Source organism: Micromys minutus (assembly GCF_963924665.1).
Source record: "Micromys minutus genome assembly, chromosome: 19".
Classification (NCBI taxonomy): domain Eukaryota; kingdom Metazoa; phylum Chordata; class Mammalia; order Rodentia; family Muridae; genus Micromys; species Micromys minutus.
The window spans coordinates 10324840-10338784 of record NC_137954.1 but is presented as its reverse complement, the minus strand read 5'-3'; the positions used below and the strand labels follow the sequence as shown (position 1 = coordinate 10338784).

The following is a 13945-nucleotide window of genomic DNA, read 5'->3' as shown; positions in this document are numbered from 1 at the left end:
TCTCCTTACCTTCAAATGCCATTAACTTGGTCATGCTCAAGACTCTCACCTTTTGACGACCACCTTAGCTCCCAGCCGTCCTTTCTCAGGCTAAAGCCCACACTCTCTGTGTTCCAAGACATTCCTGGGGCTTTACTCCTCTGCCCCGTATTGCTTTAATTTCCCCGCTACCTGAATTTCTTGTTCCTTCTGCCTGCATGTCTAGCTTTCATCCATTAGCTGGATATCATCTCTGTCACCTTCTGTAGGTCTACTACCCTGTGCCGTGTCTGGTCTGGTTCTTTCTTCTTGCAATGCTCTCGTTTTAAACACACATCATTACATTTTAAGTCCCATGAGTTGGAGTTTTTGTCATATACTTACTTTTGTCAATGCCTGGTTACAACTGTTAAATAAAATGTGAATGTGTATCTGTTCTCTCTTTTTTAAATACACACACACACACACACACACACACTCACTCACATCATAATCTAACGGTGATTAGCTTGGTACCCCTTTAGTAGAGAATGCACTAAACATCTTTCATATACATTTTAGAGTCCGTCTTCAGCAGTTCAGCCATGTTCAGGTCTGGTGGCATAAGGACATTTTAGCTGACATCATATTTGGATAATTGGTCAGTATTTATTTAATATCCTTACTAAACCCACACACCTGTTCCTGCGTGCCACTGTGACTCAGTCAGAATTCCTCCTTCACCCAGTTCTCCATTGTGAAGTTGAGGTTAGAACAGTGACAAATACCCAAGTTCATTTCCTTCTCACAGGGGTACAAGCAAGTAGGTATTCTCTCCCTCTCTCTTAAAGTCACAGTGAATGGTTGAGCTGGGATTTGAACCCAATTGTCTGATTTCATAACCATTAACTCCAATCTTTTCTAATGGGTCATTTTGTAAGGTTCAGTGATAGAAGAAGCAAGAGAAACAACATACTTCAGCTCTAATGGAGTCCGCCGTCCCGCCGGAGACAAAGGGCTAGAAAACACCCTGGATGAGTAAAGAGCTCACAGTGCTGGGCACACCTCAGTGTGTAGTCTCTGGTGATGAAGGGCTGGGTGTAGTAGTTGCCTGTTTCCATGCCTAACTCTTCATAGACTTTGGACTTATACAGTGAATGAATGAGCCTTAGTTACTGTGCTTCTGTCTCAGCCTAATGTCTTGCGGCATGTAGTATGTGGAAATGGAGCTGCTGAGCCAAACATGTAAACGGGGTGGTGGGAGTGGTGGGGGTACGGCTTTCCCAGAAAACATAAAATGCCACAGACCGATGTGGGCGGAGTCACCGGAAGATGTGGGCGTGGTCACTGGAAGGGATCCCTGAGGAAGACTGCTCCAGGGGTGCAGAACTTTGTAGGGCTCCTCTCGTCCTTTCTGTTTTCCCCTCCTTCAGTTTCCCCATGAAAGTTTAATTTTTCTTAAAGCAATTAAAACTTGAGCTCCTTCCCTGGCTCCCTACAGCTTCCATATATATTTATTTATATATATAGCTAGAACTGACGAGTGTCCCGTGTCCCTGCACTGAGAATCACGAAAAGGGTGGCAGACATTCACAGACAAGATGGAGGTGATACCGTACCAGGTTTGTAAACTGGTCCTCACAGGCCATTCGGATTAGTTCCGCTGTGGCAGGGCTATTGATGGCCGAAATCGGGGGCAAGCCTCTCTCATCGCGAGCTGCAGCCACGGCAGCAGCAACAGCAAAGAACACAGAAGAACCTAGAAACATCCCAGCTTCGCCGAGGCCCTGGGGATGTGGGGAGAGAAGACAAAATGAGAGGCCTTTTAGCAACCTGGATCTGGACAGGCACAGAGACATGGGGGCAGGGGAGCTGGCCTGAGCTGACACAGTGCTTCTGAAGGGGTCCCCTCCTTTCCGTTCGTGTTTCCTTGCAGTCATCTTGCTGGTAGGTATGGGCTGTTCACTTAGTTGTCCGTAGTACCTGATCCATGCAGGGCACAGTTAATGCTAGCTCCATAAGTCCACCAAAGACTCAGCATGTTTTTTTGTTTTGTTTTGTTTTGTTTTTTTGGTTGCTTTTTGTCTTTTCCAAATCGTACCCTATTTGGTATCATTTTTTTTTCTGAAGATGATGCCCTTTCCAACCACCCTTAGGATTCATCCCAGAACAGCCTGAACTCTGCTACAGGGCCAGTTTCTGTTTGTTTAGGAAGGCGTTCGGGCATCAAAGGAACCCTAATTCTGGTGGAATATTGGCCAAGGTGGTAATCTCGATGCTGGTTACACTTGCCAAACAATGAGAACCTGGCCAAGGCCTGGCATGCCCATGCCAAAGAGGATCATGTGGTTTCATCTGAAGCTACCCACTGTGCCAACAGGGCTTTTAAGTGATGAGGATGGTATAGAAATACCTTGATTAATGGCTGACAATCTTGGTGGGGCCTATGTCAAGGATTTATTCTTCTTTGTCTGAATTAACTCAGTGACAAGGGTTCAAGAGCATTCTTAAGACAGAGAGAGTCAGTTTTGAAAGGCACACCAGTAAACCCTGATGTGTTCCATAGAGGATGGTGTCTGCCATTGAAGTCTATGACTTAGAAGTGTCCTGGGGAAAAGTTAAGCATCCTCTACCACTGTGCTTTGTTGACACAACACTCATACACCTGTCCTGAATGGAAGCCATTGTCTTGCATGATGTGGGGTAATCTTCTGAGAGCCTGTACAGGCTGAATCATAGACCAAGCTACAGAGGTTGAGGGTAACTGAACTCTGAGGGGTGTAGGCAGCCTTCCACTCATGGCTAGAGAGGAGGGGACCAGAACCGTATGAGCATCTCTGATTGAATGTATATCCAGGTAGGATACAGATGCCCAAGGGAGTGAGTGAACGCAACAAATCAAATGTGTGTGGAGACAGGACAATTGTGGTCCCCTGCATGAACTGAGAAGGCAGGGGTGGCTTTTACCGAAGAGACGATGTATGGAGTGAGAGGGTACTTGCCAGGTGGGAAAGGAAAGTGAGTCCCAGGCAGTGCGTATGTTTGTGCGTGAACTTGATGGGTTCAGGCACCCATGTATTCATTCAAATACTGATGCAGGCATCTCTGGGAAAGTTTGTTGTAGATGTGATTAGCACTGGTTTTAAGATATTATTAGCTTTGATGATATGTGTGAAGTCCCTAAGAGCAAATCAAGTTTCTCCCAGGAAGGATCTCAGCGTAGAAACTCTGCCTGACTTTCTAGCCTCCTACCCCACTACTCTACACACCTTGAATTGGTCAGTTCCACAACTATGCGAGCCAATTCCTTAAAATAAATCTGTGTGTACATGTACAGATGTACATATATACATATAGATATGCATGTATACATATGTAACACATGTATATAACATGTGCACATGTGTATATCTACAATATCCAGATAGAGCCCCTTTGGTTCTGTTTGTCTAGAGAACTCTGACGTAGGTGCCATTCAAAGGCACCAGGAAGAGAGAAGAGCTGGTTTCATCCAAAGGGATGAAAAAAGCCATGTGGCTCAGAAAGGATGCTACTAGAAGTCTCGGGTGTGATTGGCAGGCAGACTATGCAGGAGCCATGTTAAGAGCTGTGTCTTCTCATCAACTTGAGGGAAGCCACCCAAGGATTTTTACTATGAATCTGGTGACTGACTTTCTAGTCTTATACTCTGTGGTTAATTTGTCATCTTGACAGATCAAGTGTGCCTTAACTCACATAATGTACCAAAGAAGCTCTTCAAGCAGCAACTAATGCTGAGAGCTGGAGAGGTAGAGAATCCTTAGTAGAATGAGGATCCAGGGCCTTTGAAGAAATTATTGAGTTGCTCATGGCTCCACCTATTCTTGTCCAGCCAGGTCCTCAGGCTCGTCCTCATCAATAGTTGGATCTCCTTGGCAGTAGAAGCCAACAGGTTCTCATGCTATAAACCCTTTGCCCTTGATGGACCAGCGTGATTGAGATGGCTGTGTCTCTGCTTTGCCATAACTGAACAGATGATGAGCACATGCTAGGAGAAATGTGTCACTGAGCAATTTCGTCATTCTTCGACTGCATAAGAGGACAGTTCCAAGGTCACCAAGCCATAGAGCCTGACACGTTTGCCTTTGCATAGGTGGTCTGTCAGAGCGTCATATTATCACACTGCAGATGACACTTCTTCACAGGGCTGGTGAGCATTCCCATGTGTGTTAGACAACTTATGCCTTCTAGCAACTGTGGGAGTGAGTGCCCTGCCCAGGCTTAGGTGGCTTCGGTGGCAGAAGTGGAGGTTTCCACATTTTGACAACATAGCTTAGCCCCCATGCCTCTGAGAAAGCAGATTGTCTAGGCCTAGAGCAGAGGGATTAACATTATAACCAACCAAGAATATATGTAATCCCTCATTATAACCAACCAAGAGTCTACATAATCCCCCCATTATAACCAACTAAGAGTCTACGTAATACTCCAGAAACCTAGGTAGACCAGGATCTAGAGGTAATTTGGCCTTAGGAATCTATTCAAACTCCCAGAGACTGGCATTGTGAGCTAGACCTTAATTCATGAGGAGAGACTAGACCACACACACATGATGCTGGGCTGCTGACTTCCTGCCATCAAATCCACAAAGGAAGCAGCTCAAAGGCTCCTTGAGAGACTCAAATCAGCCAGAAATATACAAATGACTGTTCATTGTGGCCACCATAAGGAATGCCTGGATGAACGATGCCTTCAACTTGGTCCCAGAGATTGGGTCTTTCATGCTTAAGGCTAACATGGCATAGTCAGGTGTTTGCAAGTATCCGATGAATGAATGAGAGAGTGAACACCTGTCAGAGATGAGCATTTCTACAAAGCCTTCCCTTGTCACATCTTGCAAACTGGGACTCAGGTAACTTACACGGATGAAACTGGGCCACACTCCCAAACTTTATACCATGCCTTGCTGGATTCAGTATCAGTCTTTCCCACACAGTGGTGTACCTCCTGGTTACTACTGTTTGAACATGTCTGCCTAAGCGTATGTGCTGACAGCGTATTCTCTGTACATGTCGAGGTATGGACATTTAGGAGATGGTTAGGTCGTTAGGGCTCCACCTTCATGAGTGAGTGAGTGTTATTGCAGGTGTGGGTGTGTTACAGAGGTGAGTGTGACCCCTTTCTCAGCATCAATACGCTGTCTCTTCTGCTGTGGTATAATGCAGCAAGAAGTCAGCACCAGGTGCGGCTTGTTAATTCTGGACTTTGCCATCTTTGAGGTGCAAATTCGTTTCTTATAAGCCAGTCTCTGGTATTATCATATGGCAATGCAAAACAGATTAAGGCACCAACACCTGGCTTTTCCTGCTGTTCAGGTTACAGGGTGAGTTTTCCCACCTCCTGTCCTGCTAGTTTGCGTTAAGCAATATTACAGGTGTCTGCCTGCCCTATTATGCATTGCTTCCCTGTTACCTTAGAAGGCTTTCCCTCTTTCTTCTGGCTGGGCTGAGGGAGCTGTGTCTCAGGTACACACTCTGAGTGCAGCCCTACGCTGATACTGATATTTTGATCAATGGTGGACAGGATATGCAATGACGGTCCCACATGTCTGTATGGGAGCCCAAGAATTTTTATTGTTTAGTGACCATGTGACACCATTGGACCACCATTTGTGGTCCAGGCGCTTGCTGTGAAGATGCTGATCTAGACAGAACTACCCTGTCAGTGGGAAAGAAGCACAGCCCTGCGAGTACAGTCAATGAGGCTTGGTAGTAAGAAACTGTGGCTTAGCTTTGCCATGTTTTGTTGCTATTTTAAATGCATTTATTTTAAACAGCTGACTATAAAACAGAATGAAGTGTTCCATTGGCGGCAGCCTCATGTGGTTTATGTTCATTGTGTCCCATATATATATATATATATATGTCAAGTGACTAGTGCATAGCATTTAAGTTTATGTAATGTATGTTCCATTTTTTTCATATTGAAGCACTGGGTAGCACCCAAAACATGTGCCCAAACACACTCTATCCACATGTAAAAATGAAGTTATTGAAAGCCACAAACTCACAGAGGACAAATGCCTCTCAGGGCCTAGCACTGTGGCCAAAGGACAGTTGGACAAGCCAAATCCTACAAATGAGGTTCCCTCTTCTTTCCTCTAACACCACCCCAATGGGAAGAGTGTAAGATGTGGGGAGGAGGAAGAAGCTGGGAGACAGTGACGGACAGTGTTCTGGGTCGAGAAACATCTTCTAACCTACACTTGCCTCGGCTGAAAATAATCACCTAAACCAGTGGACCATAGAGAGAATTGTGAAGTGTCACTGGCCTTCTCCCTGTAATCACAAAACTCCTCAAGTGTCTCTTAAGTTTGGCAATGAGATGAATTATTCCAGGATTACAAGAGGATCAGCATGGGGAGGGGTGCAGTGTACTGCTGCTAACATCCTTATGAGGGAACAGAATAGACGCATCCTCTTGGGAAGAGGAAGAGCAAGAATCACATACATGTCTATGGTTCCAGGCAGAGTCTGCAGCAGCTCAGCCTTGTACACACACACACACAAACACACACACACACACACACACACACACACACACACACACACACACCACTTTTGCAGGGTGCTGCCTTGCCCAGGCTTCCCGCTGTCTATTTTACAGAGATCTGGATTTTTCCCAAAGCAGATTATTTCAATGTTATAAAAAATGGATTCCGGAAAAATATATTATGATCTACTTAATTTCAACTTAATGAGGAAAACCCTGTGTGTAGATACAATCTCCTAGTTCTTGAGCTTTTTATGAAGTCACTGAAATTGAAATTTGTTCAGTCTGAGATTTACTTTGGAAATGCCTGAAGCTCGTGACACTTGATAAGGCAGAACAAGGATGCTATACCTCACTCCATGTTACAAGACAAATTATACTGAGCCTACATCTGACATGAAATTATATATATGTCAGTGTGTGGTAGGCACAGGCACACATGACATCTAAGAAATAAATCCTTTTCCTTGTTGTATAAAACATTTTGATATTTTCTTTTATTAAACTGCACTAAGTTGGTGATTTGTGATTTAGTAGATTAATTTTATGATTCTCTCTGTGGCTGATCACAGTATTGCAGATTGTGTGTGTGTGTGTGTGTGTGTTGATGTTAAGGTGATACATGCTTGGACAGTGTAGAGGTGAGCAGAGAAAAGGTAGAAAAACAGAAGAGGAGAGGGATTGAGCTGGAGAAAGCAGACTTAGGTCCTGGTGGCCATAATTGGTGATAGGTAGATATGAATGTTTTAAAGGGATTTTATAGGTCTTTTTATTCCTTATAGGAGGGAAGTTTGTATCTCTGTCTATTGTATTTAATCTTATCGTGTAGAGAGTCTGTGGATTGAGAGTCTAATATATAAACCTATAATGAAAAGCAACCGGGCTTTGGAGTAATGTTTGTGCTGGGTGGTAGTGGAAAGAAACACGCTGGGCGGTCGTATCCACCTGGGGCAGAAGCAGCAGGGTGGGCGGAGTGAACCGCCTGGGACTGGAATGGTGTGGAGAGGCTGGCACAGACCAAGTGACAGTCTGTGCGTTCAGCTCCACACTAAAGCAGCATTGGCAGAGTGAGACCAAGGGGGCCGATAAAGGGATCAGCCATTTATTTTAATATTTACTGCAAAGTGTGTGTGTGTGTGAATGAGTGTGTGTGAGTATGTGTGTGAGCTTGTGTGAGTGTGTGAGTGAGTGTGTGAGTGAGTGTGTGAGTGTGTGTGAGTGTGTGTGAGTATGTGTGTGTGAGTGTGTATGAGTGTGTGTGAGTGTGTGTATGTGTGAGTGTGTGTGAGTATGTGTGTGTGAGTGTGTGTGTGAGTGTGTGTGAGTGTGTGTGTGTGTGTGTGAGAGAGAGAGAGAATGTGTGAGTGTGTGTATGTGTGAGTGTGTGTGAGTATGTGTGAGTGTGTGTGTGAGTGTGTGTGAGTGTGTGTGAGTATGTGTGTGTGAGTGTGTATGAGTGTGTGTGTGTGTATGTGTGAGTGTGTGTGAGTATGTGTGTGTGAGTGTGTATGAGTGTGTGTGAGTGTGTGTATGTGTGAGTGTGTGTGAGTATGTGTGTGTGAGTGTGTGTGTGAGTGTGTGTGAGTGTGTGTGTGTGTGTATGTGTGTGTGAGAGAGAATGTGTGAGTGTGTGTGTAGAGAATAACAAAACTCAGTTCAACTCATCTAACATTTAGTAGATGTTTCTCATGTTTAGCCTCTGCTTTGGGACTGAAAGATACAGATGAGGAGACAGCCTTGTTTCCAAAATTCGTACGAGCTAAGTTCCTTACTAGTGACAAAGGTTATGCAGGGAACATACAGAATGACATCTAAATCTGGGCAGAGAAAGGGATGTCGTCAGTAAGAAAAAGCAGGAGGCGGCACACAGGAGTGACCAACGGAGACAGAGGGGTCAGTAGGAGAAATGCCATGAGAAGTCAGTGAGGATAATTGATGAAGAGATCTTTCACCGTGTCCTGCAGCACTGAGGTCTCTGGGGACAGTTGTCTAAATAGCACCTAGAGACCGGGGGCAGCAGATCATGGAGTTGAGAAGTGAGCAGGCTATACACTGTATTTACACACTTAAGTCGAATGTGGTCTGGGGCCAGGGTGTAAAGCTGACTGTAGCTTGGTACTACGCCATGGCCTTATCTGCACTGGTCATTTCATCCCATCCATCCTTTTGGGGCATCTGCGCGTTACTCACGACGACCAGTTCTCCAGTTCTGTAGCTGGAAAGCATTGGCGTAGCTGTTCAGAGCAGGATGCTAATCCAGTCTTTTCCCTTTCGCGGCACTGGGGATAGACCATAGGAGCTCATGCATGTCAATCAAGTGCTCCACCGTCCAGCTCCGTCCTCATCCCTCAATCCATCTTCCCTGGCTAATTGTCCAGAACATGTACAGATGACAAACGGAACAAAGCCTGACCATATGCACTTACCTTAGAAGAGTAGATGGCTTTTGGGTTTTGGGTTGGTGTCAACAGTGATACATGAAATTCTTCTGGGATGTCGCTAACTGATGCTATTTTGTACTGGTGTGGACCACGGGTGTATAGGACTCCTTCGGGTGAATATTTCAATTCCTCTAGAGTATATAGTCCAAGACCTTGAACAAATGCCCCTTCGATCTGAGACACAGAAAAGAATGAATGTCGCTTTTAAAATGATGCGCTGTCTTTCCAAGCACCAGCAAAGGCTTTCCTTCTTTTACATGAGTGATTCCCTCTGGAGTCTAGGTCCCTTAGCTCCCCATGTTCTATCTGCAGATGTGAACAATGGCTACCGAAACCCCTGGGTAGATTTCTGAAAACCACCAGGACTTGTGGTAAGAAACGATAATGCTTATTGTTATGGTTGGATGAGTCATTTGCTTAGCAGTGGTTTTAGAGACAGATGTCTGATGTCCCCTGGGGTCCATCGCTTGTAACAAGTTATTCATACCTCCAATCTCTCAATGAATGGAAAGACAGCTCTTTTCCTAGTTACTAAAGTGTCCATTCTGAGGATGGTAGCAAGATCCTCCCTTTCTCAGGAAAGAGTTTCTCACCACACATCTTTAGCAATGGGTTTGTATCCCACAATCTGTGCCCTATTTTGCCTCATTTCAAAGTCTAAATTCTAACATCATCTGTTTATTATTTCTTTGTTCAAGAGCTATTTGAATTGAATCTCACCCCATAAAAATGAGCGCTAAAGGCTTTCCCCCCCCAATTAGTGGTCAATGGGGGAGGGCGCAGCCTATTAAGGGAGGTGTCATCACTGGGCTGGGGGTCCGAGGTCTTATAAGAAAGCAGGCTGAGCAAGCAATGGGAAACAAGCCAGTAAGTAACATCCCTCCATGGCCTCTGCAACAGCTCCTGCCTCCAGGTTCCAGCCCTGCTTGAGTTCCAGTCCTGATTCCCTTTGGTGATGAACAGCAATGTGGAAGTGTAAGCTGAATAAACCCTTTCCTCCCCAACTTGCTTTTTGGTCACGGTGTTTCATCACAGCAATAGAAACCCTGACTAGGACACTGATCTGTCTATGAACTAACTAAAATAGATTTTTACATGACTTAATACATATATTTATACATATATTTACATTCTGCTTTATTATTAAATGGAAAAAAAAAAACAGTTTTCTTGTCTTTAGGAATATATTTTTTTAAGAAAGTAAAAGGCAAGAGTCAAGAAAAAAACATTTTCCAGAGGACCTGGGTTTGAATCCCAGCACCCACATGGTAGCTCACGACTTCTGTTATGCCAGTTCCAGAGGAGCAACCACTCTTTTGGCCTCGGTGGGCACCAAGCATGCATGTCACAGACACGCATGCAGGCAAATGCCCACACCCATGAAATAAAATTAAAAAGAAAAAACCATGTTAGGAATTATGAGTGTCTACAGACGTTATGCCGAAAGGGACTTTCCAATGTTGAGTTTGTTCCTGTTGTAATGCACCGAATACTGGGGTTCCATTAGAGCCATAGTGAATGAGCTCCCGTGTTGTGGTTCTTCCCTGTGGAGTTAAAGCCCTTCAACTTGTCCCTCTCTTGCCCCCTACTCCCCTCCCGCTCATTCTATCCTGATCCTGATGTTGACATGGCTTCAGTCACCCCTCTCCCACCGAGCACTTCCAAGTAGATGAATTCTGCTCTGCCCTAAAGCTTAGACCAAAGTTTTCAGCAGTTTCACTTGGACCCCCCCTCAGGCAACTTGAAGTCAACACACCCCAGCGGTACCAGTACCTCCCTCTTTGAAGTGTGTACCCTTTTATCTACATTTCTGCCCCGTGAGCACATTCTTACGTGTAAAAACAATGGAAAAAGAAGACAGTGGAAACAACTTTAGAGAACAGGCAAGCTAGTCACGGATACCCAGAAGATAGAGCTGCGTCTTAGAGCCTGTGTCCTCAGGGAAAGCCTGGCTAGTGTTTGAAGTGTTTGCCTACCTGGCCTATGTCCACAGCAGGGTTTATACTGAAAGATCCGTCCATAACGATGTCAGTTCTGATGTTCTGTGGAGAACAGAATACATGGTTGCAGTATAGACTCCATTCTGTAAATAAGAAATGCTCTCTTTGATTAGCGCACGCAAGGTGATTACGAAAAGCCATGACAAAGTTCTGCTGTTGGGAAAGGTCATGAAAATACCAAACGTAATTAATGAAGATGTGCTTCTTGGGATAAACACAAATCAGGGATTATTGATTAAATGGTGACCGACCAAAGAGTTGTTGATATGGAGTCTTCTAGAACTTTAAAAATTCACAAGTACCTGATATTAGCTCATCCTCCTAAAAAACGTAGGTTGTAAAATTTTGCCTTAAACAATTCTAATATCACACAGCCACTAGAAATAATTGTTATAGAGATGAAGCAATAATGTGTAATGTGGCCATGAAAACTAACATATGAAGAAAACCAGGCTATAAAATTACACACACAGGTGAGAACAGTCCTATAACATTGCAAAGAAAAATATTAAAATGAAACTTATTAAAAGCAAGTTATTTTAAAATAGTAATACTGTAGAAGATATTTTAAAAGCATTTTGTGTGAGTGTGTATTGAAAGTGTATAGCAGAGGTTGTTTTTAGGATAAACAAGTCATCCCATGTTTTGTTGTTTTGGTTTTTTTTTGAGAAATATTGTTATCACGTAGCCCAGGCTTGCTTGAACCTCAGTCTTTGTAGTGCAGGCTGGACTCAAACCCACAATCCTCCTGCTCTATCACCAAGGGTGTGAAAGGGAAGCCTCTACCTACCTACCAAGCTGTGCTTTACTTACTGTGTGTGAGACCCGTGGCTAGCGTCATGTGTAGCTCTTATTGAAGTAGCACCAACGGCCTCACAGGGGTGTTTTAAGGCAAATTGTTCTTCTGCAGCTTTGCTTCTTATACCCCATTCTTTCTTACTGATTTCTTTCCAGGAAGACTTGTAATTGAGAACCTCGGGGGTTTTTGCTGGAAAGGCTCATTGACATCTATAATCTAGAATATTTCTACATCAAGTATATCCCTTTTTTTCCCCTCATGATATACTACTTGGCTCCTAGTTACTAACATTTTTATATTCTCCTCTTTTGGAAAAAATGAAAAGCCCAAGTTAGATACATTTCTTTGAGGATCTTAACCATTCATCTGAGTCATTTCCATTCTCATAGAGACAAGATGCCCCATTTGGTGGATTTTATGACATTTGTTTTTTTTTTCCTTGTGGGGTTTTAATTTTTGAGTAGCAAGCTCATGCCTAGCAGAGTCTCTTGTTGTCTCTTCAGCCATTTCCCTCTGATGGATTTATTGCTGTCGTCTTGGTTAGATCAACTCTTCCATTAGCAGCCTTAGGTTCTGTGGCCGAAGGGATAGTATTCCTGGCTGCCCACTTTCTGCTTTCTAGGTGGCCACTGCTGCTTTCCTGAGAGCCCAGAATGATCAGGAAACCTTGGATCACTGTGGCAGGAGTGGATTTCAACCCCTCTGCATTGCAGAGCTGATTCCTGGCTTCCTTAGACTATTTTTACAGTCTGGTGTATCTAAGGCTTTAGCCCCTCGTATCCATGAGAGCCCTCTCCACAGCTGAGAAAATGAAGGCTTACAGAGGATAAGTCACTATCTCTATGTCACTAGGCTAGTGTGTGGTCCTGCACAGCAGGCCATGTGACGCTGGAGAGAATGTCACCCATGCTCAGTGTGCAGATGCTGCAGGAATATAAACTATTAAGTCAAGTCCCAAATTTCCACAGAGACACCTGCTCACCATCAGTGGACCTCATCTGTCACATAAAGACCCATGCATTCAGCTTTTTGGTGACTTGTCCTTAATGCATGATGGCACACTACAGATGAATGGAACAGTGACTTGCTGGTTTGTTTTTAAATTCCGTCTGTTTGAAACCTAAAACTACTGTGATATGCTGGAAACAGAATCAGGTGAGAATTTCTGCTTCTGAGTTTTTGCTACACCATTAAGTAACGCTCACTTGAATCTGGCTAGTTAACTCTTTAAAGCCCCTACATTCTTACTGGTGAATGAGAGATCAGTAATGTCTAGTTTGTTGAGTTTTTAATGAGGCCCTTCAATGATTTCAAAGAGGTGCCCACATGCTAGTGGCCTATGAAAACAATTTTTGCTGCACAGTTATTGGCAGACTATAACTGAGATCAAGAATTCATAACTCAAATTATGTGGCTGATACCAGGTCCAGCTCTGGAAAAGAAAAATCTGAATGCGACATAGTCCAATCACCTGAGTCAGGAATGACCACTGCTCTCCTTTCTCACCTCCTCGCCTGCCCATCACCAAGTACCATCCTTGTCCGTCTGAAACGGAGTCTGTCCCATCCCTCCCATTCCCTAAGAATACTTGCTTGTACCTAAACTACTGTTTCTTAAACATTTGCACGTGACATGCAAGCGACCGTAGGGCTAGGTGTGTTCACAGCATATTTTGCTATGTTGGTGGCCCGTGATTGCCACTTACCTTGTGAGCTCCCGTCAGACAGTCAATTTCAACCTCAGAACAGGCAGCTCCAAAAACAAAATAGGGATAAATGTCACCTTCTCCCTTCTCCCAGTCCATGTCTGCTTGGTAACCCCTGAGAAGACGAAACACAGCCTGTGGTCAGGACAGGTGCTTGTCAGCCAAACTTTCTCTAAGAATATGGAGATGGGAGAAATGGAACTGGCTTGAGGGGTAAAGTAGAATGTGGAGCTTCTGGAAATCCTGCCAAGTGCTTGGAGAGGAGACATTACCTACCACGGGGAGGAGCATGCTCTTCACGTGAGGCTTCAAGAAGATGACCTTAAGCAAGTGTAAAACCTTTAAGACCTACACATGCTATATTTGTTTTGTTTTGTTTTTTTTTTAATGCTCTACATCATTCTAAGTGATCGAAACTGTGAAAAGAAAGAAAACACTCACGGTTTTCTTTTTGAAAGACTAGCCCTTGGTTGCTGGAGAGTTGTGTGTGTGGTGTGTGCCTTTTGCCAGA

The 13945-nt window shown here is 44.2% G+C and overlaps 1 protein-coding gene across 1 annotated transcript in view; it reads right to left on the bottom strand.

Annotated features, from left to right (window-relative positions):
• LOC308433113 (aldehyde oxidase 3) overlaps window positions 1-13945 on the bottom strand; it is an 89791-nt gene that overhangs the window by 3132 nt on the left and 72714 nt on the right. Inside the window, exons 31-34 of the mRNA XM_080933017.1 lie at window positions 13435-13549; window positions 10907-10972; window positions 8916-9104; window positions 1578-1745 (exon numbers count right to left, since the gene is read on the bottom strand). Of these exons, the coding sequence (XP_080789143.1) occupies window positions 1578-1745; window positions 8916-9104; window positions 10907-10972; window positions 13435-13549 (538 nt within the window). The remainder of the gene's footprint in view (window positions 1-1577; window positions 1746-8915; window positions 9105-10906; window positions 10973-13434; window positions 13550-13945) is intronic.